The sequence below is a fragment of the Zychaea mexicana genome (genome assembly GCF_025766255.1).
Source record: "Zychaea mexicana strain RSA 1403 chromosome Unknown BDB00scaffold_38, whole genome shotgun sequence".
In the NCBI taxonomy this organism is placed as follows: domain Eukaryota; kingdom Fungi; phylum Mucoromycota; class Mucoromycetes; order Mucorales; family Lichtheimiaceae; genus Zychaea; species Zychaea mexicana.
In genome coordinates, this window is record NW_026516701.1 from 217,325 (window position 1) to 244,960 (window position 27,636).

Genomic DNA, 27,636 nt, shown 5'->3' on the forward strand with positions numbered 1-27,636 from the left:
TTTTCTTATGCCTCTCTCCACCTCCCACATATACTTTTTTTTTTCTTTTCAGGGCGCTATGAATATAAAGTTTAATTGGTGATCTAAAAAAGAGAAATGATTTACTTGTACAATAACAAGCAACAACAAGAAAAAATTTGTACACCAGAACGGAGGAAAAATACAAATGTGGTGAAGAATGCTTTAAAAAATAAGGTTGGGAGTTCCACAAGGGGAGGGGTGGGGGGCAGAGAGATAGTTTATGAAGAAATGTATGGTTGTATGCATGCAAAAGAAAGAGAAAAAAAGGGCGGGAAAAGAGGAAGAAGGGGGGGGATATGTATATAATATATGTGATGTGTGTGTGTGTGTGTTTGTTGCTTGTTTGTTTGTTTGTGTGTATTTAGAGTGTGTGTGAGTGTGTGTGTGTATGCTGTGTGTGTGTGTGTGTGTTGTATATGCAGTATTTCTTTTTGGACGCTTCTTTTCTTTTTGATATGGATGATATATAAAGACACGGGATGGAACGGTTGCTCACTGGATATTGCACTGGCAGTAGACTGGATTGGCATCGTCATGTGAAGGCGCCCATTCGTGATGGTGATGATGGTGGTGGTGGTGATGGTGCCGATCCATCACTGACTGCGGCTGCTGCTGCTGCTGTTGTTCCAAGGATGGGTGCGGTGGAGAGGGCGGCGAAAACAACGGAGGTGGAGGAGATGCTTCATGGAACGTTTGCATGGCGACTGCTGTTGCTGCTGCTGCAGCAGTGGGGACTGTCAATCGACTACGAAAGTCGCCTGCACTGCTACGTCTTCGTGCGGCTGCTGCTGCTGCTGCTGCTTGGGCCCGCGTCGACGTCGTGTCCAAAGAAAGACGTTTGCGAAGGACTTCAACGGCCTGTGAATGGTAATCCAAACTATTACTACTCCGGCGTTTACATCCTGCTGTTATTAAGGGGGACCGTACCGGTGAAGACTCGCCATCATGGCCGTCTCTATCATTATCACCACTGCCAACAACAATAGCAACACCACCTCCACCTCTCGCTCCTCCGTCGGCTGCTGCTGCTGCTGCTAGACTCGCCACGCCAGAATCATGATGTGCAGCTGCATGCTTGCGGCTTTCCCATCGCTTAAGATTGTCACGCATGCAATCGACCGTGAATGACATTTCCGGCAGCACTTTGCGCACGCTATCAAACAGTTCCAGTGCCACAAAGCGAATGAATCCTATCTGTGAGTCTTCCAGTGCAATCTTGTCTCGGTCGTTCATCGGCAGCACGGGTAAGCCCATGACGCGTTCCAAGTCGCCTTGTGAGACCGATTCTTCCACTAGTAATTCGGCCCATTTCTTTGCTCGTAGAAACGGTCGCGTCTGTTTTTTTTTTTAAACAAATCGAATGATTTTTTAGTCAAAATAAGATTGATGTTTTGATAAACCAAGAACTTACCACATTACTGATATCGGCACATTTGATGATGGCGCTGCACAAGAGCAACCGTTCCTTCTCACACGCCTGGTCATCTAAAGCCATCCAGTCCGTACCGGGTTGATGGGCCTGTGCATTGATACGTTCAACGTATTCTGCATTCAGCGACATGTCGGTGGCAAGAATGCTGGTCACGACAATTTTCCGAAATTCTATAGCAACAACAACAAAAAAAAACAGGGGGGGGGGAAGGGTTAAGTCCATATCTCATTTGCTCATTGCGTGGGGGTAACTTTACCTAGGTAATCAGCTGAGCCAGGGCCACCTCCGATCTGGTCAAGACCATGCTTCTTGATGATTTGAAACAACGTCATGGAATGGAAGCTTTCGAGCACAGACCGATCATTGTATAGGAGAGCAAGGGGAGCACCCGCGTTAATCTGTCAGGTACAGAAGAAATAATAAAAAAAAGGGGGGGAGGGAAGGGAACGGGGGAGGAGGAGGTAAACACAAAGGAGGTTGTCAAGATGAATGCCTTTTAGATCCACCACTACAAAGAGTGGCACACACACCCACTAAAAAAAAAAATAAAAAAAAAAGGGCGTGGACGTGCGCAACGGATAGACTTACCAAAAACGCGTTATTGACGCCCGGATGAGCGGCATCGTGACCTAGAGCAGCAATTAAAAGAGCGAAGATATCTTTGGGACGTAGCAGATCCTGTGGCCGCCGCCGCGGCGAGGAGGAGGGCGGCAGCAGCAGCAGGCGTGACACGTTGTTTGGAGTCGCGTGATTTGTCCGCATATTGGCGAATGACAGTAGGCCGAGACGGCAGAGAAAGTAGTACAAGCACTGCAACACATCGACAGCATGTGCGAAATTATGATATGGATTTCCATCGTGGTAGGCGCCCGAAAGTTCGATGATAAAGTCGTACAACTGGTCTGGAAGCGGTTACGCAATGTTAATTGTCTGTTCTTTCTCTCACATTGCCCATGTCTACGAGAGTGGTCTCCCATTCTCAAAGGTTGGTCCTACTTACCTTGCGTAATGTTCAAGTGCGCTAACTCTGGTAGCACCAGAGCTTGTTCGAATATCAGATACGCGCAGTGGATCAGATCGTCGTGGCTAAAGTCAAAGGGATTGAAGTCCCAACTTGAAACCTTGTGTTGCAGCATAGTGGCACGTTCACTTTATCGAGGTTCCCCCCCCCCAAGAAATAAAAAAACCATAACATAACAAATCCCCCCCTTGATTCCATTAGCCATCAAATAATAAAGGCGATCTTCTTCCGAGAGCACATACACAAGTTCCCCTTTTCTCTCTCTCTCTCTCTCTCTTGGCCCGCGCTTACCCAGACAATCCCCGATGGTTTGTACGTGCAGCCACTGGCGGGATGGCGTAAATGTCCATGACTGACTGTGCAAATCTGGTTTGTTTGTTTCGTTAGTATCTATTTCAGAACAAAGGGGGGGGGGTGGGCAACCTAACTTTGTAGAAACGAACAATAGGGTCATATTAAAATCTTCATTTAAATTACCGAGTATCTTTGGTGAATATTTCCTTGATGCGATGCTGAAGACCGTCGTCAGGACAAAGCGTCGAGACATTATCGGGCAATGAGGGGGATGATGGAAGAAAGGTGGATGTTGCTGCTGCTGCTGCTGCATCACCTTGGTGCATTTTGGAATCGGGTCGGCATCGGTGTAATTTCTAGTCAAAGTTGTATTTGTTGTGAGCAATCTCTAATTGAAAGTAACGAAGCCGCGCTTCAGGTACATGCATGTATGCTGTATGGAGTGTGTCTCGTGTGGCTTGCCTGCCGTTTGTGGACTCTCCATGTGCTTTTTAGAATGTAGTAACGAAAGGAAAAACCTACCAGGAACAACGTTTTAATGACATCCAAACGCAAGGGCTTGAGCAAGTAATCTGCAGCGCCCGCATGGATACAGTCCAGCATAAACGCAGTGTTATCGTCGGATGCGCAGGCTAGTAGTAGTAGTAGTAGTAGTAGCAGCAGCAGCAACAAGAACAAACAATAAGGATCACTCTTGCTTTCTCATTGTGTGAAATATCTCAATCATAGATGCTAGAGGAGCACGTACCAATGACAGGCACGTCTTTTGAAAGGGTATGGCAGCTCTTTTTGATCCAAGCGATCCGCGAGTCGGCTATGCCGGAGGAAGACGACGCTGTGGAGCAAGAAGAGGAGCAAGAAGGGGTATATACGGTGTCGTCATCGTCATCGTCATCGTCATCGTCGTCGTCGTCTTGGTCGATAGTGGGGTCGTTGTTATTAGTGTCGACGGGTGCATCGAGGTCGATCAACAGGACGGTGGGAGACCCATGTCGTATATGTTTCACTCGTTCTAAAGCGTCTGTAGGGTTCGAATGGACAAAGACTGGTTTTTTTTTTTGGAGAGACACAACAAAGAAAGGTTAATATTATAGGATGACAGAGACGTTCGTCATTGTTTTTGTTATTGTCTTTTGTAGAGCTTTTTCTTTGTGTGTGTGTGTGTCTTTCATTCTAACCTTGGCCAAATATGGATTGTAATAACGACGTGTATGAAGGTTCGTTGTTGTTGTTGTTGTTATTGTAGACTTGATCCTCAATAACAAACGGAGGTGGTGCAGGTTGAAAAGATACGACGACTGAACAGCGAGAAGGGTCCATAATTATAATCTTTTGAAGAAAGACAAGATTGCCGTATCTATTTTTTCAAAATGGTGTGGGGTTGTTGTTTTTTTGCGTCGTATAGGCGGAACGGTGCGAGTCGTCGGTGGTAGAAGGTTGTAATGGGATTGTTGTTGAAGAAGAAGAAGAAGAAATGGTGGGGGAGGAGGAGGAGGAAGGGGGGGAGGAGGGCCTAATTGTGCTGATCCGTAATCGCACTCAAGTCTCGTTTTCGTTGTTGGGCGAATGGAAAGCGTTAATGCTCTTTGATTTTCTTCGAGATGGCTTCAAAGTGAGAGTGGAATTAAGAAAGAGAGAAAGAGAGAGAAGGAAGAAAAGAGGAAAGGGAGGAGAAGAAGAAGAAGAAGAAGAGAAAGAGAGAATGGGCGTATTCTCTTTTGTGAGTGCCGGTGGTACTGGAAAAAAGAAAGAGAGGCTCTGTGGTGTTGTGTGGGATTTCCAAACCCCCACTGCTGCTGCTGCTGCTGCTGTGCGTCGTGTAATAAGTATGGGCGAGCGAAACGAGAGGTGAGGTTAGTCTTGGCTCTTGTGTGAATGTGTGTGTGTGCGTGTGTGTGTGCGTGTTACAAGACTACCCAAGAAAGAGCAAGTAAGAGAGAGAGAGAGAGCGCAGAAAAAAAGCAGAGTGACGGGAAACCTTTGTGATGGTTTCGCACGTGGCACCTTTTTTTTACTTTGCGCGCTTACCCCAAGCAGGGGCCTTACCATTGTTCAACCTCTTTCTTTCTCTCTCTGTTATACTCTCACTCTTCTCCACACAGTCCACACACAATATAACCGTCGAGCACCCTCCTCCTCCTCCTCCTTTTGATACATCAGCACTCATGAGCAATCTGCCACTGCGAAAAAGAAGGTAAGCATCCATCATCATCATCATCATCATGCCCCAAGTGCCCCTGCTTTATAACCGATCAATTTCATCATCACCGTCTTCTCGCTCTCTCTCTCTCTCTCCCCCCCACCATCCTCACCCACCACCCCCCCCCCCAACAGCCTGCTCCCGTACTTTTCCGGGTGCTTCTTGTGCGTCGTGTCACTCTAACAACAAATCCAAAAACAGGCTTTTTCTTTTTTGTTCCCTTTTCTCTTCCCACCCACCCACCCACTCCTCCTCACATACTTTGGTATCTCAATCCAGAATACATGTCTGGTCCTTCCTCTTGACTTTGATCACAATTATACTGAGAGCAAATCATGGTGTCGATGATGGTACAAAAAGAGAAACAAGGTTAGACTCTCTTGTGTCACGGTCACACAAGCCTTTATAACGTGGTGTAACAAATTACATTCCACAAGGGAAGCGAAAAAGGGCGATGGTCGTGGTCGATCCTCATGATTCTCAAGACAAAGAAAATGTGCGTTGTTGTTGTTGTTGTTTTTCATTTCAAGTTTGACTCTAGAATCATGACCGTGTCAAAAAAGATATGATAATGTGGGGGGTGGGGTTTGGAACTTGCTCCTCTTTCAATTTGCTCTTTTATTGTGTGTGCGTGTGTGTAAATCTGCGTGTGGCGGAAGAGACAACGTGGCTGCCATGCTTATATAGATTTTCGATGAGCCTGGGAGCGAGTCGTGTTTGCAGGAGGAGGGGTTGTAAAGAGCGGTAATGAAAAAAAGAAGGAGGTAAACTATGTACAATATTCTTTCGATGATAATCCCATTCCATTGCTAGACAAAAATATAGTAAAAACAGCTGCTAAGATTGATCCCATTCTTTTGGCCGTTGAGATTTGCTATGCTCGGGCCGCTTTTCCATCTTTGTTCTCCATCCCACCCCCCACACACACTTTCTCTCTTTATGTGTCATGCATAGCGCCCAGTGAGACCAAAATTGTCATCAACGTCTCGTATATGTAGCAACCCTGGGCAACATTCAAAGCAATGGGTCATTGGTCGCTAGGATACCGTTGCTATGTTCTTCTTATGACCACCTTGGAAAACGAGTTGTCTAGCAACAGCAAGCCTATTTCTCCGCTTTATTCTTTTCATGAAAAATAAAAAGCTTTGGACCCGTTCTCATGACCTGATACAAACGTTGCACTGGTACTACTTTTCGCAAATAAACAAAAAAACTTGAAGCAGCTGACGAAGACAGTATTGACGACGAACGGTTCCTTTGAGAAAACAATGATTACTACCAATACATTGTGCGACATAAAACTACTCTTCATCTCTCTGTCTCCCCGCTTTTTTTTTCCAGTTGTGTGGTAGATCAACAAAAAGTAAATGTGTACCTGTGTGCTAAAACCCAGCTGTTTGGTAAATTGACATAATGCTCACCAGACACCAAATAAACACACACACACAGAGAGAGAGAGAGAGAGCCCACAGTAATGGTAAGTTGTAAAGTTACCAAGTTTTACCATGTTACGGGAAGAACACCCATTTCATTCAATCATTTTCTTATTCCCGTTTTTTCCATTACCGTCTATACTCATCCTATATACTGTACCCACTATGATCATTGTTCGTGTAAAAGAAAATTTAAGTTGTGTATAAAAGAGAGAGATAGAGTCAAAAAATGATCTTCTCTTTTGTTTTTGACAAACATCAACAAATACATATCCTCAGGATGAAGCACTGCAGCAACATGAGACCTATAAATGCGTACGATGAACCTGGAACAGTGGTAGCAACGAAACTGCTAGAAATCAAAAGGACTTGGTCGCTTGTTATTATATACTACCATATTTCTACTATTCATACAAAGCACACAGAATATTCAGAACATTCCAAGACAATGCATTTCTATATATTATATACTGTACCATCGAGTAGTATATTGGCTCTTGATATTTCTAATATAACCATTTTCAAAATTATGCTACAGTACACATAGCATTTTTTGTTAGCTTAAAATAATAAAGTGATGCTCCCTTTACTCCTTAAAAGCAAAAAAAAAAAAGGTTTTCTTCGTCGTGCAGCACTACTACTTATCTATGGGTCGTCAAAAGCTCATACTAATTTCAGGACCTGGACTATTATTCGTCCAAGAGTGGGACCAACAAAACTAATGTCGACTTGATAAATTTGTATTATTTTATCCATAAATGAGATAAATGAATCTAAACTCTTTATGCACATCACCAATAAAAAGAAAAAGAAAAAAAGATCGACTGACCCCACGTTGTTTCAGTAGGCCATCCTCCTATCCTTCCGTGGGCGGGCTGGCAAGAAGTACATTCGTGTACGGTATAAGCAAATATGCAGCTTATCTTAAAACGTTACGTACACGCGAACAATTATGTCTGTGGTGATTATTATTAGTATATACCTTATGAACATGCATGCGTATGCAATGCATGGCACTAACTGGTGATTGGCGCAAGAGAGAGAGAGAGAGAGAAAAAAAACAAAGAGGCCGTATTATGCTATCTATTGATGTATATGCCCCTTCCCAGTTTACACCCCCCCCCACCAAGGGAAGGAAATACGAATTAACCGCCAAACAACCCGGGAAAAAGTTCGGGGTGGTGGGGGTTTAAGGCGAAGCAGGGGGAACACAGGAACAAAAGGGAAACCCTCTCTTTATTCAAAAAGGTCCCACTGGAAACAATTACCACCTAAAGTTCATCGGATGATGGTGGTGATAGTCCCTTTTTTTTTCTTGAAGGGTAAATGAAGGCTTACACAGAGCCGACACTAGAAAACAGGGCTAAATTGTTCCAAAAAGTATGCCGTTCTACGGTATGACACAGGGTTCCCGGCTGCTAACTTGCAATTCGTCTTCAGCTTACGTATTTCAAGTCAAAAGCACAGCACAGGGTCCATACATCATATAGGAAAAGGATAAATGTCTTATAGTGTCCTGGTTGTTGTTGTTGTTAGAGGGTAAAATACAAAGAGTCCCATTTTGATGTTGACAGACAGAAAGTAATCGGCTTGGATCACATTAGAACCTGAGAGAAATGAACCTTGTTGAGGTAGATATTCTTAACTAAAGATGAAAGTACACGAATTTCTTACCTACTTTGATATTCGAGTAGATCAACATGATCATTCATGCTGGGGGAGGGAGTTGTACAGAACCAATTTCAACAATGTACTTGTAAGTAATTGAATGTTTAATATGATAATATAGAACAAAGAGCTTTATCCGAAAACTTTGCCGGAATACAAAAAAGAACAAAAATCGCGAGGTGGTATGTATGGAAATGGGTTGGGTTAGGAATGGTAGAGAGGAAAGAGTGCAAAAGAATCTGGAGATAGAAGCAGATCCCCGTTTCTCTAGTTGGCGATGCGCTTGATATCATTTAACCATTGCAGCGAAAGGATAGATGTGCCCAAAGGTGATGATGAATATCTTGACCAAACTATGAGTGCAGTAATAATCCGAGATTTACAGATGAGTGACAATTGTATATGCAAAGAGGAAATAGGGTCGCTCCCAACCTGACATTTGTATATCCCCCGCATACGCACATCCACATCCACACATGAAAAGGAGATACTTACGCCAAAACGAAAACTTTTTACCAAACCATCTTCCTACAAACGGAAATACGACGAGCGAGAATAAAGCGTTGAACTGTTCCTTGGTTTCTTCCCATTCAGCCTCGGCATCGTAACTGTAATAACTGTCGTTTCCGCCTTCCGAATAAATCTCGTCATCAATAGAAATGTCGTCCTCGTAATCCGTCATCTTTGGAAAAGAACAAGGGGACCCAGTAATAATGTTTAATACATATAGATACATATTTGTGATTTATACTGTGTGCATGTCATTGGTGTCTCTTTTCATGGTGGAATCAATTTTACCTTTCTTTTTATTTTGTGTATAAAAGGACCACACTTGTCGTGTCTTTTCGCCCCTCGCACACAGAGGCATCTACACGCGCGTTTATTTTCAACTCCAGCAAACGTTTTCCGCCCCCGACGCGTAAACAGCATAGGAAAAGAAGAGCACATTGGTAAACTTGGACGACTTGTCAAGGGTTATGACTTTTGTAGTAGACGAGGCTATTACTCTGTGAAATCAGATATGGTACTCGTAACAAACAAATAGAATCTTTAACAAGTAATGCTATATAATATGTTTGCTCCATCTCTTATCAAAATACGTGCCTAAGAAGCCATCAATTTCACATATCTTAAAAGGTGAAAACAGATTTTAATATGCCAAGTACACACATAAAAAGTCAAACCCACCTTGTGCTGGTTTGCTGTTCGCTTTGTTGGATTTTGGATCCTTTCTTTTTGATTCTCGTTTTTTTTAAGGAATTTTGTGGGAGTAGAAACAGTACCCAAAATCATAAAACAATGGGTAAAAGCGCTACAGCGGTTGCTATCGGATTTCTCGTCTTTCCTAGAGAGCAGCAGTATCGCGTGGCTATTAACGATGTCATGCGCTTCAGATCGGACGGCTATAGTATATCAACCGAACTAAGCGCTATGTAGGAAAGATACCACAAGTCTTTTTGTACACTTTACTTGACTTTTTCAAGTAAGTTGGATGGGGAAAAAAAGTGCTTTAAGGAAAAAATCTCATGTTTATCGTTCAAGATAGCAGGCTCAAGCCAAAAGAACCCTTCAAGAAAGCAGAGACCATCTTGTTTCGTGTTTCTCAAGCCGTAGAAGGCTACCAAATTACTATGCATTATCGTAGGCAGTAGCAGTGGTTTTACTTCTTCTTTGTCTGTATATACAACAGTAATCAGTTGTGAAGCACGGCGGTTACAGCTAGCTATAACAGCGAGTTTTAGAACAATACCAGTTTGGTGATGGTTAGTGCCAGATCAGCCGAAACCTTTCGCGTTGCAGCATGGTTGTTTCTTTTTTCCACTTTGAAATTTATGGATTGCTTGCTTATTACCTAGTGTTTCGTACTGAGAGGCACTCAGTCTGTTAGAATGTTCCGTTTGTAGACCTAGCAGTCGCTTTGTTGTATCTTCCATTCGTTGAATATGACACATTGCCAGCCAGCGGTTGTAATTTTTATACTTTGTTAATTATGTTCAAACAGCTTAGTTTTCAGTTACATACTGAAACGATTCACGTCCCTTTCAAGCTTTAAAATCTCGTATTGATCTAACCGTTATATGCAAAAGATTCAAGCAAGTTTGATAAATCATCAAGCTATATATATACATTATGAAGGAAGACCCCAATTGAGAGTTAATCTTCTCTGCAGTCACGCATGCCGCAATATGGACAGAGGCGTGTTGCGTGCTATGACGAACGGTGTATCGTAGAGATGTGGCACATGCGAGGAACACATCATCAAGCTATATAGCCAGTAGTCTACGGGTAATCTGTTTATAAATGCCCGCTGCCCTTCAAACATGCTCGCGGTCTTGTCGAAAAACCGGATTTCTGGAAAAAGGTAGAATTTTTCTTTTCGACTCTTTTTACTTTTTCTTTGCGATGGGTCGCCGAGCCAAAGGGCAACAAGGCAATGGTAGTGCTGCAGTTGGAGATGATGAACCCGGCCAACGATCCATTGCTACGATAGAAGGTTGGGAAGACGGCGAATATTACCAGCGTGCTGTAACGAAACTCGACCGTTGGGAGTTACAGTCTGCGGATCGTTTGACATTTCATTTCAATACAACCCAAGTCGTACTCGTCCAAGATCCGCATTCAAACCACTTGGGAGGATACATTTGGCTGACAGCAATTGTGTTTTGCACCTACTTGGAAAGTGTGCTGGCCAGTGTTAACAAGAAAGGAGGGAAAGGGAAGAAGCGACACGAGTGGATTCATATGGATCACGGCAAGCGATGGGTCGAGCTTGGATCGGGCGTCGGCTTGATTGGCATCATGTTGGCCAAGCTCGGTATCGAAAATGTCATTATTACGGATATTGCAGATTTGGTGGATATTATGGAACGTAATGTCGAAGCCAATGGTCTGCGAGTACGATCGTTGAGTGGCCGGCGCAAGAACGACGCGGAGCAGGATCACTCGGTGGTGGTGGAACCGTTGTTGTGGAACGATGCAGAGGCGATAGCTCATATCCAGTCAGCAGGACCTATTGATTATTTGCTCGCGTGCGATTGTATTTATTCAGAAGCGAGTGCGGTTGATTTGGTGTTGACGATGGATGCCCTGGCCACAGAGTCAACGTCGGTGATTTGTGTAAGCGAAGTGCGTAACGAGGCAGCGCAGGAAAAGTTCATGGAGGAGGCCAAGGAACGGTTTACAGTGGAGGAGCTGGCACCCCACGCGTGGCAGGATAAGGCGTGCAGCCAGACTGCGTTTAATGAAACACTAAAGATGTACAGGATGTTCAAGGGCAAAAGGGGCAAGAGGTCAAGAGGCACACCCACTGCAGCAGCAGCAGCAGTAGCAAAGAGCTAGACTTTCTTGTAGAAAGTAGCCAGATGATGCGGATGCGGATGATGTTTGTTGATGTGGTGTAACAGACCTCTTTTATTGCCATACACACCCCGCCAACCAGGCAGCAGTGCTCACAGACAGTGCCTTACACACAGTAGTGCACACATTGATTATACATATTCAAAAAAAAAAACTCCTTCAGGACCCTTTTTCCAACAAAACCCGCTCACTCTCTCTTTTTTTGTTGTTACTCCACATACATACAACAGTTGTCCCCTCTCTCTCTCTCTCTCTCTCTCTTTCTTTCTTCTCTCCCCCCCCTTTCGTTCCTCTTTTTCTTAATACTATACCACACAACACACGTCTAATAATAATAACAACAACAACAATAACAACAACAATAATTACAGCAGCACTTGCAATATTTCTGTTGTCATGAAGTGGCAGCCGCTACCCAAGATCGCTCATGGCATTGCTGTATACCCATTTACTCCGTCGACAGTACAGCAATCTTCTTCGGGCGCTTTCTTGTCGACTTCACGCCCCACCACGGCCTACTCCACCATTCACTCACCGCTGCTTTCGCCAAATAATATAGACGCTGCGTCTATATTCACGACCACATCGTCATCATCCGCGCCGGAGAACAATGCACCTGTGAATCCTGCAGATTATGCCAGCCTAATTCCGCTCGAGGTCGGGGATGAGCTGTTCATCTTGGAGCAGCAGGGCAACTGGTACAGGGGATACGTGCTTTCATCCTTGGAAGAGGGCAAAAAGCCAAACACGGCACCTATTGGCTGCTTTCCTCGAACGCATGTGCAGATCAAGGAATATCTCGACCTGGATCCAGGCGAGTCGCTGCGTCGCACAGACTCGCTCATTGATGACAGGCCCATGTCTCCAACAGCGCCCTGGATGGCCCAAACGCCGTCTACTGAGGCTCCCAACTTGTCTCGTTCGTTATCCGAGTCGCACATCCAAGGCCCACAGCATCGGAAACTGTCGTCCTATTTCGATCACCATCCTCACCATCCACTTCCTCCACCATTGCCGTCGTCGAATCGACCGGAAAGTGCTGTGATGGAACTGGCGCGTTTCCCATTACATGAAGATGACGAGGATGATCACACAGCAGATGACCAGCACCGTCCGGTTCCGTCCTTGTTGCTGGCACGATTCGATCAGTCGACCATCACGGGCAGTTCAGAACCGCTCGTTGACGAAATTGGCGCGTGCGTCAGCGAGTGGAATTGCTTGTTGTACAAGTACCTCGAGGAACGACGGTACGGAGCTTTCAATTCGGTGCGGTATCACATCAATTATCTATTTCAAGCGCGGCGACAACTGCTGGATCAGGCGCTGTCAAAAGAAGAATTGTCACGGTTGAGAAAAGAAATCATTCATCGGATGGTGATGCTCAACATTTCACAGATGCGTGAGATGATTATTCGGCACCCAGAGCGTGGTTATATATTGGATGCCAACAGCACTTCGCTGGCCGTGCTGCTGCAAAAGCATTGGAAGTATGCATTGATGGAACATGTTCCTCTCACTACCTCGTTTACGTCGTCGTCAGCCGCGTCGATTGCACGGCCATTCATTGCGTCTTCGACGAAATCTACAACACCATCATCAGGTGTTGATTCGGCGACACCACAGCAGCAGCAGCAACAGCAGCAACAACAACAATCACAAACATCGACCTCACAGCAACAGCAACAACCTAAGGGCGCGAAATTTCACCACTTGTTTTTCGAGTTAAAGGCGTTTGTGGCTCAAATATGTCAGCCAGGCGAGTTCACTGAACTGTATTTTTCGCTTTACAACAAACTCGGAGGCGGATTTGTCACTGAACAGTTTTCAGTAACGCTGACATATCAGGGAATGCCGACGGATGAGAGACAGATTGGCAAGCTCCAGACATTGTTTTCAGATCTATCAGCGCATGATCTGAACGACGGCTTGTATTTGGTGTGTCGTGTTGTTAGACTGGGGAGCATGAAATATTCGGACAAGGAGAAGGATCATCTGGGATCGATCGGGAGCCACGCATCCATGCTGTTTGGTAGTGCAGATGCGCAGCGCGTAGCCAACTATATTGATTCAGCGGCAGCAAGCACTGGCAGTAGTAGCAACAACAACAACAACAACAACAACAAAAGGCATCATCAGCGACAGTCCAGTGACAACCTGTGCCGACGTCCGTTTGGATGTGCTGTGCTTCATTTGGCACCTTTGCTACAAAAGTCGGATCAATCGCCTGCAGGTTCGGGAACAGATTTGATGTCACCAAGCAGCATACCTTCAACGAATGGTAGCAACGCTAATGGCCATGGCAATGGCGGGCCGTTCACCCGTATTGCACCAGCAGAACACGATATTCGCATCTACACAGCCACGTCCGAGTCAACTTTTGCCACGCTTCACGAGGACATTATCAACAACAACACCAAAGACTTTGTCAAGAATGCTCGAGCAGAGATGGTGTGTGTGTATCTGCGCATGTTTTACGGCCAACTCGACGACGTGCTCAAGACGAATGCTGCTCTGCTTCAGGGAGTGCCACGAACGTCACGCCTTGGATTTCCCGATGTGGTGTTTCCCAATGACGAAAGGAACGAGCTCTACTTGACGCTCAATGCCGGCGACTTTGTCCAGTTTGCCAGGTCCAAGAATATCCAGGTGACGATCTGCGCCAGAGACAACATCACCGGTGATGTGATTGAGAATGCGCTAACGGCGGGTGCGGGTGCACCCCATGTTACCTATTGGGAGAGCATGGTGTTTTACCATGAGCAGCGGCCACGGTGGGGCGAAATGCTCAAGGTGCAGATCAAGGACCAGCGGCAGTGGGAGCGGACGCATCTGTTCTTTACGGTGCGACATCGCAGCAGCAGTAACAGCACCTACCACCATCACCACTACAGCAGCTCTCCGACAAGCCCGGGAACAACTGCTTCGCAAGAAGGAAGCGGATTTGCTGGTGAAAAGATCGTTGCAATGGGATTTCTGCCTCTGTTCCTTCCGCCTCTGCATCGATACTTTGTCGCCGACGGTACACACACACTCAACTTGTACAAGTACGACAGACATCTTGCACATCCACGTATCTATCTCGATCATGTACAATGGTTCTCGCGTTCATCCGCACCGTTTAACATGCAGAACCAAGACGTTACGCTGCCACGGAAGCCACAGCATCAGCACTCGTCGTCAATTAACAGCCTGAAAGGATCGCATCGTACATTCAGCTCGTCGTCATTGCACAACAGCAGTAGTAGCAGCAATTTGTCCGACCAATCATCGTGGTCGGATGCTTCTGCCATGGCTGCAGCCGCAAAGCTCAGTACCGCCAAGGACACGATCACAATGACTACACTGCTGTGCTCAACGCAGTTCACCCAGAATGAGACGCTAGTGAAACTGTTAAACTGGCGATCCACGATCAACGAGAGTGGCGACAATAGCGAGCTGTTGTCGATTCTGGATAAGTTCACGTTCGTTGGCGAGGTGGAGGTGGTCAAGTTTTTGAACGACATTTTTGATGCGCTACTGGATATTTTGGTGTACAAACACAAGGATGAAATGAAGGGCGAGCGGCTTCGAGACGAGGCATTGGCAGCGATCATGTGGGTCCTTGGTATCGTGCAAGATCGACGGTTCAGCAACTTCAGGCCCGTATTGGACGTTTATGTCGAACAGCGGTTCTCGGTAGACGACCGGATGGCAGACGGAACAACAAAGCGGTTGCGTGTGACAAAGCATGAGATGGTGTACGATTACATGCTCAAGGGCATGCTGCGTCTGTGCACGAACCCAAGCGACCCTAAAAAGGCAAAGCGGCTGAGAAGCAGCATGAAGGTGTGGGAGTACCTATTCCGATTCATCGTGCGGTCGCGCGGCATGCAGCAACAGAAAGAAGACGACGGCGAGCGAGGACTGCGCGATGTCATGTTCAAAGAAGAGCTACAACAACTGTTACAGCTGATCAACGACATGATGTCGCCTGAACAGCCGAGTGTCATGATTGGCACTCAGACAATGGCGTTGCAGCATTTTGCAGAAATCTTGGGAGAGTTGCGCCGCGTGTTTTCGCCACGGCAGCTTGTCGATATCACCACCAGCTTTGTGAATGCGTGCTCTCATGTAACCGGAAAACTCGTCGGCTACCGTTTATGCATGATTCTGGCGATCGTCAAGGGTCCTGTTTTCAATGACCATACGTGTCGTTTGGGACTAGCCAAGCACGTTTTCAAGTGGATCACGGTGTGGCTCAACTCGTACATGTCTGCCGCCAAGAATGTCATTTTCTCGCGTAACGTTGATGGACAAGGGGGCGAGGCAGCGGATCATCAACAGATGCGGTTGCCCAGGGTGCAGTGGCTCGAGTATCTACGGCTGTCATTGACGATCATGAGCGAGATCCTGGACAAGGTTCGACGACTTTCAGGCATGGCTTCGCTTGGATTGTCCACATCGTCGATATCATCACCGTCATTGTCGACATTGTCACGTCCAATTTCGATGGCGACAAGTGGTGATGAAGAACTGATAGACGAGTCGCATACGGAGTTGATGACGATTACTGAGCTGGCGTTGCAGCTAGTTCCACAACTGCTCAATGCGTACAAGGATCTGCAGCGGCTGACGATACAGGCGATCCATGCAACAGGCATTGCGACGGAGAACACAGCAGCGACAGCGGCGGATGTGATCCCACCTGCACGCAACAGCTCTAGACACTCGCTCAGTGTCCTCCGCGATCGATCCAATTCAACAAGTTTAAAACATTCGCCGTCGATGGTGAAGGATGTGATGACGGGTAACACAGCAGCCAGTAGTGGGGAATCCAAGTTTGCGGTCGTACTCCAGGCATTAGCGACATCGCCAACTACACCCTTCCCGTCGACATATCCGTTCCATGCAACATCAATTAAGAACAATCCAGCAATCGCAGCAACGGGCAATCTGGCGGCTATGGTGACAACGGGTCTGTTTGATATCACGGTGGTCATCCTTGAGCTGTTCTATCTGACTCCGCGGCAACAGTGGGTCGATTATTTGCATCACATGTACGAAAACGAAGGATCGACGCACGTGGCACTGTTTTTGCGGCAGTTGGTGCATGCCTGCATGGCAATTCTGTTTGGTGACAGCATGCAAAAGCTCGAAGAATCCAATGCCAAGGACGACAGTATCCATCACGAACAAGATGCTACGACCGAAACGCGCAAGCTGCCTGACAGCTGGTTGAACATGTCGGTGACTGGCCATCAGATTGTATTGAACCATATCATGGCGCCAGCCATCTGTGTGTTTGAGTTGCCCGACTTTCATCCCAGTGAAGAGCAGCCGACGAGTGAACAGATCGAAGACCTGTGGCGTGCGTTTTTCGTCGGCCTCTTGCGGGTCATGTCGAGCCCTCGACTGGATATCGAAGAATTCTTGCCTCAGACACAGCGGGTCGTGTGGAAATTGGCCGGTAATATGAAGGGCTCGGTGGGTGCCAAGACATTGCAATCGTTGTGGAAACTAGCTGGACCAAAGAAAGCGCCACGAACAGTCAAGTCAGCATCGATGCTTTCAGCGATGATTGGCAACTATAGCAACAAAACGAACGGCTTAGGTATCAACAACAATACATCGGTCGATACGATTGCTGAAGAAGAGCGATATATGTCAGCCGAAGAAGAGATGTCGAGTACAGAGGACCTGACAAACAGACGTGGAAGCAGCGGATCCAAGGTGCTTTACGACGAAGAGGAAGCGGCGGATGCATACCAGGCCAAGGTGTTGATCAGTCGTTTGAACGACGAGAAAGAAAAGCAGGAGCAAGCGGAACATGGCGAGGAAAAAGAAGCAGAACAGCAGCAGCCTGCTGTATCGCAACTGCAGCTAGCACTAATTCCAGCCATCCTGCGACCACTGTGCGGTGTGAGCCTGACCCTGCATGACAAGGTTCGATACACGGCCGTTGGCATCTTGGCGGATATCATTGCCATCGAGCTGCGCTCCTTTGAATCCCTGACGCGCGTGCAGAATCTGCTGATTAGCACAGTTGATTTGCTGGTGATGACCGAGAACAAGGGCGACGAGACAATCAAGAACAAGCTGATTCCCGAACTGCTCAGTACATTAGAGCAGAAGTTGGACGAGCAGAAGCTTGCCCCCGAACTCGTGCAAGGGGGAGTCAAGGTGGTCGAATCCATCAGCAAGTTCCTGGGTCTGCTGCTGCAAATACGTGGTCTTCCGCTGGAGAATGACGAGTTTGTCGAGGACCGCATCAGTGCCACGTTGAAGCTGATGGAGTTTATCCAAGTCATCCAGCGCGAAGATATCTATGTCAAGTATGTGCATCAGCTGGTCGAGCTGCACGTAAGCAGCAGTAATTATGTCGAGGCAGCGTTGACACTGCGTTTCCACGGCGACCTGTTGTCCTGGGATCCACAAGAAGAACTGCCAGCAATCCCTGAGCTCAACTTTCCAGCACAAACGGCATTCATCCGCAAGGAGAAGCTGTACAAGGACATGATCTCGTACTTGGAGAAGGGCAGCGCCTGGGAGCTGTGCATCGGGTTATGCAAGGAGCTTGCACACGAGTACGAATTTACGCTTTATGACTATGTGAAACTCAGCGAGATCCTGCAGCGACAGGCACAATACGCCCAAGACATTGTCAAAAAGGAGCGCTATTTTGCCGAGTATTTCCGTGTGGCATTCTATGGACGTGGCTTTCCTGCCAGTGTGCGGCACCAGCAGTTTATCTACCGTGGCCTCGAGTGGGAAAAGATGGCATCGTTTGTGGAGCGGATGCAGAATCAGCATCCAAATGCGCAGCTTTTGCCGAGCAAGTATGCAACACAGTCAACGTTGAGCGACGAGCAGATACGCGAGGTCGACGAAGAGGTGGATGCTCAATATCTGCAGATCACTGCCGTCACCGCAGAACCTACGGGCAGTATCGAGATCCTCAATAACCCACTGGTGCCTGAAACGATCAAAAAGTACTACATGGCCAACCAAATCTCGCATTTTTCGTATTCGCGACCGTTCGACAAGGGCAACGTGCAACAACTGTCGTCGTCGGATGCTAGCAAGAAGCCCGAGATGGACTTTTTGAATCTGTGGACGAAAAAGACCATGTTTACGTGCGAAGAGGCGTTCCCGACAACGGCACGGCGGTCCAAGGTGGTTTTCGTCGAGGATGTTGAGATTTCGCCGATTGAAAACGCGGTCTTGGCAATGGAAAAGAAGAACGAGGAACTGTGCGCACTGGCCAACAAGTACTCGGTGCATTTGAAGCAGCGCGGGGGTGGTTCCGTCAACATCAGCCCGTTCTCAATGGCATTGAATGGTGCTGTGGATGCTCCTGTCAACGGCGGCGTGACCTTGTACAAGAAGGCCTTTTTGACCGATGGATACTGGGAAAAGAACCCCGAGATGCGCCCTTGGGTGCGTCGGTTAAAGACCGCCATTAATGACCAGGTAAGCTTGACGGGAAAAAGAAGTGTGGTAGATAAATTATCCGGACTCAACATTTTTTTCAACACAGGTCGAGATTATCGAGCAATGTCTAGAAATCCACCGCAAACTTGTATCCTCTGATATGAAACCATTCCACGATACGCTTGTTGACTGTAAGTTTTGGATGCTGAGTGTGGATACTAGGCTAGTTACTGACGTGATTGTTACAGTCTTCAAAAAGAATTTCAAGGACGAAATTGAATACGTCCATAGACACAAAGATACCCAGCAACAATCTTCACAAGACAGTGAAGTGCATCCTTTAGACTACCATCATCCCAACGAAGAATCAGCAACAGCATCCCATCACGAACAACACCCACAACCGCTTCAGCAGCAGCAACCACAACAACAACCACAACAGCAGCACCAACATCAGCATCATCATCATCAACAGCAGCAGCAGCAGCAGCAGCAACAAGGGCCACGCCCTCCAATCGCAAGGCAAAATTCCCAACAAAGCACACTGAGCAATGTATCCGCCAGTCTCCCCATGTCGCCAGTCTTTTCATCTATGCGCTCACCAACCGATACACGTCCTCCAAGCATCATGATGGAATCCATTGTGGATGGAGCCGCGCCTTCGCATCATGCCCCGCCGATGGCGTCCCGGGCGGAAAGCATATCACGTAGTCTTAAGATATCATTGCGGAAGAAAAAACGACCGCCTCCTACAGCATAGATACTTTTGTTTGTTATATACTCCCTTTCATATTGCTATTTATATATTACTTTTAATACATTTATCCGACCAAGATCTTATTACTACTGCTGTTTTCTATGGTTAGCGTTGTCTGTCGGAGAATCTTTTTTACATGCATGCATAGATATGAAATCATCGACCCTCCAACCTTTGCTAAAATAGGCTCAGAGTCCCGTTCTTATCCCAGACACAGTCGTTTTTCTTTTCCCTTTTCTTTAATCCATTCTGAATCTTTTCCATGTTCCGAGTACTGTCGCGAACTGCTTCAGCACCCCGCCAGTCGTTCTCGGCCAGAACCTACTACCGAGCACTTGCAACTTCAACGAAGCAAGGAGGTTCGTCCTCGTCGTCATCACGTCGTCGACGTATTCTAGGATGGACCGCCGGCGGTGCTGCTTTGGTTGGTGCATCCACATACCTAATGGCCCAGGATTATATGTTCCTTGAAGAAGCAAAGGGCGCGCGCGAGCAAGTTCCGTTCCTGGCCCTGCATCCACAACGTGGTGGTGCCAAAGACTTGCAGATCGTAACCCATCAACTGGACGAGCATGAGCAAGACCAGGAAAAGCCTCGACTGGTGATTATCGGGTCTGGCTGGGGTGCTGTCTCGGTTCTACGTAACCTTGACAAGGACAAGTTCAATGTCACCGTCATCAGTCCAAACAACTATTTTCTATTTACGCCACTATTACCGAGTGCCACAGTCGGCACGAACGAACCAAGGTATGCATACACTCATTCTTTCTTTCCGAAAGAACTGTCGCACAAACACGCACACACATTCGATATTAACAAATCGTAAAAAACAAAAGATCGTTATTGGAGCCCATTCGAAAAATTGCAGCACGAGTCCGAGGTCACTTCTTGGAAGCACGGGCAGTCGATGTGGATATTGAGAACAAGCTAGTTGAAGTGAAAAGCACTGGCGTAAATGGTGCGGATGGTGAGCGCGAACATTTTTATGTACCCTATGACCAACTGGTCCTCGCTGTCGGCGCCACGAGCATCACACACGGTATCCAGGGTCTCGACCACACGTTTCAACTCAAAACTGTCCAGGATGCCATGGCTATCCGACGCAAAGTGATGGAGAACGTCGAGAAAGCTTGTTTGCCTACAACCACCCCTGACGAACGCAAGAAACTACTAAGCTTTGTGGTACGTAAATTCGTCAATTAGCTATACAGGTTTGCTCAAATCAATTGTAAATTTGTTTACATGTACGCTATTTTAGGTGTGCGGTGGAGGCCCAACAGGTGTTGAATTTGCGGCCGAGTTGTTTGATTGGATTAACGAGGACCTTGTTAAATGGGTTTGTATTCAAAGTGTTTACCTTTTTGGGATTGTTAGAGGAGACACAGGTACTAACCAACAGGAGCACAAAAATGCTGCATGGAATAGTTTCCCAAGCTTCTACGAGAAGACGTTTCTGTGACCATCATCCAGTCACGCGACCATATCCTGAATATGTTTGATGTCCGGATAAGCGAATACGCAGAAAAGCGCTTCAGACGTGAGAATATTAACGTTATCACAAATGCACGCGTGCAACGAATTGAGGATGACAAGGTCGTGTACAAATTCAAGGGTAAAGCGGACGAGGGGACGCATGATATCCCTTATGGCTTATGTCTGTGGTCCACCGGTATTGCCATGACACCCTTTGTACAAGCGCTATCCGACAAGCTGGGCCAGCAAAACCATCGACGTGTACTATTGACGGACGAGTATCTTCGTGTCAAGGGTGTGCCTGATATGTCAATCTATGCCGTAGGTGATTGTGCTACCATCGACAATCCGAAACTGGTAGAGCATATTCGCGAGATTTTTGAAAGCGCAGACAGGTACAGAAAAAAGACGTCTACAGGCTAGTATCCGTGCAGGGAAATATGGTTCAACTAAATGGGCTGGGTTAATTGATTATGCATGTAGTGACAAGGATGGCCGATTGAATGCCGCAGAGTTTAATAACGCGGTTACATACATGAAGAAAAAGTTCCCATTGACGAGACAGCATTTCAACAAACTTGAACGTGCATTTGAAAACTACGATCTGGATCATAGCGGCACAATCGAAATTGAGGAACTGGGTAAATTTGCGCGTGAAATTGACAGCAAAATGACGCAATTGCCTGCGGTATGTTATCTGGGTTGATATATCTAGTCTGGATGGACAGATCTGTGGTTTGTGAGAAAGAGAAAGAGCTAAGGAAATATGGCACTAATCGATATAATTAATTTTGTTCCGCATAGACGGCCCAAGTTGCAAGCCAACAAGGACAATTTATTGCTAAATTTGTAGGTGGTAATAGCGAGCAACCATTCATGTATCGACACTTGGGTACGTTGGCATACCTGGGCAACACTGCTGTTGGCGAGTTTAGCTGGGGCTACAAGATGATCGGTGGATTGTATTCTATGTATTTATGGCGCAGTGTTTACTGGAGTGAGCAGGTTTGTAATATATATAATAACCACTAGGAAAGTAAGTTTTCTACCGATTTCTCTAATAAATCATGTCTTGATTTTTATAGGTCAGCACACGTACACGCATGAATCTGAGCTTGGATTGGTCTAAACGAGCACTATTCGGTCGCGATATTTCTATTGTGTAATAAAAATTTGAATAGAATTATAGTTTTGCGAATACTGTTCTTGGAAAATACCATGGACTGTCAACTGGAAAGTTGTGTATTGAGTGTGATTTTCAGTTTTGCTCTTCGTGAACTTGCACAGCGGCTTTTCTCAACTGCAAGAGGAAGAAAATCCCAAAGGCCGGAGGTGTTCCTTATTATTAGAGCCTGCTAAGACATGCTGAGCTGAAGATAACTACCGGCAAACAGCAAAGAGACGGAACGTAAGCAAGCATCACAGGATAGAATCAAACGCTGCACTTTCAATCAGAGCTGAAAATCTGGAAGACAGCCTTGCTATGTTGCTCAAGCAACGTGATTTGGAAGAGGAGATTCGGTGATATGATATCAAAAATTCACAGCAGCAACATCAGCAGGAGGAACAACAGCGGACAAAGCAGCAGCAATGTATTATCTATCTCGATACGCTTACTACAATCAAGAATTCGAAACTGCCTAAACCATTCACTATGAAACACGAGCAGATCCGTGCGCCAGAAACAAACAAGTTTATGATGGGACAGGTGAACAGGCTAATGAAGGAATGCTTATGTAGAATTATTTTGCGAATATGTGACAAACAGCTTTGTTGGCGTCTGCGATCCTGCGAAAATATTCAAAAGTCTGGCTACGGTATTTGGGCGTTCTACGCATGGTTTATTATTTGAATGCTTCCCTCAATGAACGCCTTTGTGTTAAAGCGTCTTTATGCGTAGTCTGCGGCAAAGGAACGTTAGTATGTCGAGAACATCACTTCGAAAAGGCAAGGGGTCCTACCTAAATACCTGCACCCTGTGTTTTAGCCTAGCTGGTACGGAAATAGGCTCTAATCCATGTACGTGGATGACCTCGACGCGGCGGCCGCTTGATGCCTAATGTACACAGACACTTTTGTCCGGTGGTATTGGGAGACAAATATAGAACATGTAAAACTTATCTTTTCTGTTTTTGCCCATTGGTTATACCGATGGCCACCAAAGTTGCCTGCGGTGCGCATCGGTTACACTACCAAACCTTAAGACGACAAAGAAACGTTTTTTATTCAGCAACTGAAAACTATCTGTAGTCGCTTTGTTTCCTCCAGATGGGCTTGGACATGGGGTCACCAAGCAGCCGATCACCATATATTGTCATCACGACCATACCCACAATCTTCTTTCGTACCGTAAATCAAGCATTCCTTGTAACTCCGTCCAATCTGGTGTAGACGCAAAAAAGGACATTCGTTTGCGCTGGCGGGCAACGATAGTTGCTACTTCATCGTTGAGCGCACGCGTTAGCTTCCAACCATTCTCACTATTGCCAGCAATAAAAGATCCCATATATTGTAAGTAAGACTCAACCGGCCAACCTAGAATTGACATAACCGGATGGATTACGACTAGCATGTTGAGTGCTTCCCACAAGTTCTCGACTACGATACTTATATGTGCGTACCGATAGAAGCGGTTTCGTGGACATAAAACACAGAAAGATACCGAAAGATGTGCGGATGTCCAGCTTTTCTACCCTCTGTATACAGCTTTCAATTGCGTACTCTATCTTTTGAATCCGGAAATTGCACCAATTGTGGTTCAAGCAAACGTGGGAGGGTTGGTGAGTTAATGATAAGCGCGTCGAATAGATATGCATACTTCAGTCATTACATGAATATTGATAATACATTATGTTAGCCACATGTATATTGTTGATCTATCAGGCGTGTGCTTTGTTACTTCGCATTGAGCGGTTTCTTGTAGTCTTCAGCAGCCAGCTATTGCGTACATTACATTTTAGTTTTAGCCCTGTATTATGCAGAGATAAAACCCAACAGGAGCCTTTCTCGTTTCATTTCGCAGTAAAACTTTGATCTGTTTATTGTTTGCACCAATGTACACCCAATAGCGACGCTTTTGTCCGAAACTGTGGTATGCTCGGTTCGGAGACGAAGGGTATACTGGGCCCATCTTGAGAGAAGAGAAGAGGTGTAATGCGGCATTTCAAAAGAACGATTTTAAAGGAAAAAAATTGTTTGAGAGCGAGATACACAGAACCTCAACTTTAAACTTCATGGAGACAGACACGGTTGACACTCGGCGACGATTGATTATTGTCCTTGAAAATGCTTCATTAGAAGCAGCAAGATTAAACCCTTACCGATATGACTCTAAAATGCAACTGCTCAACTGCGATGAACATCAATCAATTCTAAAACGACTGGGTCGAGACATTGCCGATGCGCGACCTGATATTGTTCACCAGGTTGGTTGTATAAACTACTGCCGAAGCTTTGAAACTTGATATGTATAGCGCTATGTGAATGCTAAAAAAGGCTATTGTACAAATATCAGTGTCTCCTTGCTCTCCTTGATAGCCCTTTAAACAAGTCCGGGCACTTGGAGGTAAAGTTTCTGGGTTGCACTGCGAAAATATCTGTAAAATGAGAAAACAAAGAGTGCCATATCATATCTCTAAGGCGCGTTACGCGTACAACAGGTATACATCCACACAGCCAAGGGCGTAGTCATTCGGATCAATCCCGAGTGCCGTATACCAAGAACTATCAAGCGATTTTCAGGCTTGATGGGTAAGTGAGACACTACATTTTCTAAGTCATCGGAAGTGTCAAAGAAGTTTATTTACCTGTTAAATTACTGTTTAGTACAATTATTGGAAAAGGGCTGCATTGTTAGCGACTCTGAAGGTACAAACAAGCTTCTTGAAATTGTTCCCCCTCCCGTAACAAGCTACCTTCCATCAAACGCCCGGAAAATAGGTAAAAAAAAGAGCATTCATGCAGTGATCTAAGTGGAAGAATCAAAACTAAGGCTTCTATCTCACTCCTCTTCTATTTTAGCCTTGTCATGGAACTCGGAAAAAGTGAGATTGTATGACTACTTTAAGAAGAATTCAGGTGATGGACCTGTCGTGGTTGCTGTGGGTGCAATGGCAAAGGGTGCCGACACGTTTGCTGACTCCTACGTAGAAGACAAAATCGGTGAGTTTCATACTTGGCATTAGAATTTCTTGGCAATGAAGAGTGAGACTTTCTAATTTTTTATGATGATATTCTAGGTATATCGGACTACTCACTCTCGGCTTCAGTTGCATGCAGCAAGGTGTGCTGCGCGTTGGAAGACCTTTGGGATATCATGTGAATAGCAATAAAAAACCAACCGGCATACGCACACACTTAGGCATTTTTTAGCAGAGAATATCTGTGGATGACAGATTGTCTATCAGATAGTCTCATAAAGGAAAAGTGGAAGACTCTCTTGTTGGAAAATTGTGGTTGCTTCTTACTGCACAAGAAGCATGGGACATAAATGGCAGCATTACAAGGAGTGCTAACTACTAGGTTAGCATTTTAAATGGATTGAACAAAGATCAGTTGCATATCGCGATAACGTCTCTTTGTATAAATTATAGACAATGGGATGGGGGATTTGGCACCTTTGAAAAATGCGCCACTGAGCAGAAACGCACGAATACTGTTTTAGGAGTCTATTGAGCTTTTGCAAAATTAGAATTGATATCTATTTATACTTTTCATCGTGTATGAATTTGCGGGTTTAAGCGTATATCTGGCGACGAAATGTTTATTTAATGGTGACAAAGGATTTCGCTCTTGAAGCAAATAGCGGTAGCATAGATATGATGTGATACGTACGCAATGCTTACAAATGAAAATTGACGGCAGCAATGAAGAAGCGATCGACAGCTTCATGGTACAAGAGCCAACACCCATTATTGTAAGTAATATACGTGCATCGCGTAATGCGATCATATCGAGCTCTCTGATCTTGCATGCGCCGTTTCGGCACATGAAAATTTTAACGTTGAGCGAATTATCGATAAAGATCCGGTCCGAACGGTTTACCCGGCATAGCTGGTGCTACACGTGAGCTGATTACCAAGCAAGCCTGTTGCTAAAGGATCCAATGAAGTGTCTCATGTCGCTAATGCGACAAGCCTTTCGCGCGAAAACGTTATCTAAAAAATTGTATCTTCTCCCCACTCATGCCCGCAGACAATCCCAGACACATTTTTAAAAAAGGAAACACGCGTATGCACTGTTAGCTTGTTGAAAATGACGTGTTAACAATGTCACCCTATGTATAACTTTTTTCCTGCATTATTCTGATTTCTTAAGGGTTGCGGTGTGCTGTGAAACCATTTCGAATACCGCGGCAACCACAAAAATATATATAAAAGGAGTTCCAAGGTTTTCTTTTCCCATCACCAAAGCACAATGAACAAGTTTTTCGATTTCACCGTCAAAGATATCAAGAACCAGGACTGGAACTTGAACGCCCTCAAGGGCAATGTAAGTTATATCCATAGCATTTGCCTTCTCTGATGATCCTTCGCGTGTATGATTTGAATACTCACCTTTTGGGGAGAATTTACCAGGTTGTCCTTGTCGTTAATGTCGCGTCAAAGTGCGGCTTCACCAAGCAATACTCGGGTCTTGAAGAACTTTACAAGAAGTATAAGGATCGTGGTTTCACCATTGTTGGCTGTCCATGCAACCAATTTGCCGGCCAAGGTAAAAAGATAAACTTTAGAATAGCTTAAACAGCAAGTTAACAGCCGGCTTATCAACTCTCTCTTAATATGTTCTTTCCGTTATCAAGAACCTGGCAACGAAGAACAGATCCAAGAGTTCTGCAAGCTGACTTACGATGTCAGCTTCCCTCTCACTGCTAAGCTGTAAGTTTGATTTCTTCATGTTATATGTGTCAAGATAATAAAGACTATCAGGGATAATGCTGACAAATCTGTTGTTATTAGTGACGTTAATGGCGATAATGAGGCTCCTCTTTACAAGTTTCTGAAGGAATCGCAGCCTGGTTTGCTTGGGTAAGTTTCTCAGATAATAACAAAACAAAGTGGCAATGGTCAGTCAAGACCGATGGGTTTTAAGTATACCAGAAATCATATTAAATTGTGGTTTTCTTTTGTTGTGAATTAGCATGAAGCGAGTCAAGTGGAATTTTGAGGTAAAAGAAACCGGTGATTAGAGGGATAGTAAGTGATACGATCGTGTGATACTAATTATGCTTTTTCATGTTCTCAAAGAAATTCTTGGTTGACCGTGAAGGCAACGTTGTGAAGCGCTATGCATCGCTCACCGAACCCAAGTCCATTGATGCCGACATCGAGAAGCTTTTGTAAACTATGATTTACCATAGTCTACAGAACTTAGTATAGTACAAAACTGTATGTGAAAAATCTTCCCTCAAATATGTTTTAAAGTACTTAATTTGTTACAAAGTATGATATCGACATCAGAACTTTTTGCATGATGAACCGATGAGTGAGGAATACTATTGTATGCATGTAGACGTATGTTTCCCCTCTCTATATCAACCACTTTTGCATCACAGCCATACTATCTATCCAT

General features: G+C 45.5%; 7 protein-coding genes across 7 annotated transcripts; 5 read left to right on the forward strand and 2 right to left on the reverse strand.

The window, feature by feature from the left end:
- Window positions 1-52: 52 nt before the first annotated feature.
- On the reverse strand, window positions 53-4,495 carry BDB00DRAFT_929129 (uncharacterized protein). The gene is made up of 10 exons (XM_053128954.1): window positions 3,947-4,495; window positions 3,517-3,813; window positions 3,291-3,400; window positions 2,952-3,124; window positions 2,766-2,840; window positions 2,454-2,602; window positions 2,042-2,355; window positions 1,710-1,851; window positions 1,433-1,623; window positions 53-1,356 (listed from the first exon to the last, which is right to left on the reverse strand). Exons 1-10 carry the CDS (start codon window positions 4,086-4,088, stop codon window positions 514-516), a joined length of 2,436 nt encoding a protein of 811 aa, XP_052979529.1. The 5' UTR covers window positions 4,089-4,495; the 3' UTR covers window positions 53-513.
- Window positions 4,496-8,151: 3,656 nt separating this feature from the next.
- BDB00DRAFT_824189 (uncharacterized protein) lies at window positions 8,152-8,936 on the reverse strand. Its single transcript, XM_053123588.1, has 3 exons — window positions 8,868-8,936; window positions 8,565-8,751; window positions 8,152-8,422 (listed from the first exon to the last, which is right to left on the reverse strand). Exons 2-3 carry the CDS (start codon window positions 8,749-8,751, stop codon window positions 8,337-8,339), a joined length of 273 nt encoding a protein of 90 aa, XP_052979530.1. The 5' UTR covers window positions 8,868-8,936; the 3' UTR covers window positions 8,152-8,336.
- Window positions 8,937-9,909: 973 nt separating this feature from the next.
- Window positions 9,910-11,663, forward strand: BDB00DRAFT_824191 (putative methyltransferase-domain-containing protein). The gene has a single exon (XM_053123589.1). It carries the CDS (start codon window positions 10,371-10,373, stop codon window positions 11,406-11,408), a length of 1,038 nt encoding a protein of 345 aa, XP_052979531.1. The 5' UTR covers window positions 9,910-10,370; the 3' UTR covers window positions 11,409-11,663.
- Window positions 11,664-11,679: 16 nt separating this feature from the next.
- BDB00DRAFT_824192 (uncharacterized protein) lies at window positions 11,680-19,677 on the forward strand. Its single transcript, XM_053123590.1, has 3 exons — window positions 11,680-18,875; window positions 18,943-19,027; window positions 19,085-19,677. Exons 1-3 carry the CDS (start codon window positions 11,823-11,825, stop codon window positions 19,594-19,596), a joined length of 7,650 nt encoding a protein of 2,549 aa, XP_052979532.1. The 5' UTR covers window positions 11,680-11,822; the 3' UTR covers window positions 19,597-19,677.
- On the forward strand, window positions 19,673-22,355 carry BDB00DRAFT_824195 (pyridine nucleotide-disulfide oxidoreductase-domain-containing protein). The gene is made up of 7 exons (XM_053123591.1): window positions 19,673-20,340; window positions 20,430-20,775; window positions 20,852-20,929; window positions 21,019-21,461; window positions 21,550-21,754; window positions 21,871-22,071; window positions 22,152-22,355. The coding sequence occupies exons 1-7, from the start codon at window positions 19,856-19,858 to the stop codon at window positions 22,230-22,232; spliced, it is 1,839 nt and encodes a 612-aa protein (XP_052979533.1). The 5' UTR covers window positions 19,673-19,855; the 3' UTR covers window positions 22,233-22,355.
- Window positions 22,356-24,285: 1,930 nt separating this feature from the next.
- On the forward strand, window positions 24,286-25,775 carry BDB00DRAFT_824197 (Alpha/beta knot methyltransferase). Its single transcript, XM_053123592.1, has 6 exons — window positions 24,286-24,491; window positions 24,581-24,631; window positions 24,726-24,816; window positions 24,892-25,005; window positions 25,087-25,227; window positions 25,305-25,775. The coding sequence occupies exons 1-6, from the start codon at window positions 24,300-24,302 to the stop codon at window positions 25,385-25,387; spliced, it is 672 nt and encodes a 223-aa protein (XP_052979534.1). The 5' UTR covers window positions 24,286-24,299; the 3' UTR covers window positions 25,388-25,775.
- Window positions 25,776-26,481: 706 nt separating this feature from the next.
- On the forward strand, window positions 26,482-27,407 carry BDB00DRAFT_764049 (thioredoxin-like protein; the record flags this gene model as incomplete). The annotated part of the gene is made up of 6 exons (XM_053119435.1): window positions 26,482-26,556; window positions 26,643-26,778; window positions 26,867-26,942; window positions 27,024-27,092; window positions 27,205-27,232; window positions 27,312-27,407. The coding sequence occupies 6 exons, from the start codon at window positions 26,482-26,484 to the stop codon at window positions 27,405-27,407; spliced, it is 480 nt and encodes a 159-aa protein (XP_052979535.1).
- Window positions 27,408-27,636: the final 229 nt, after the last annotated feature.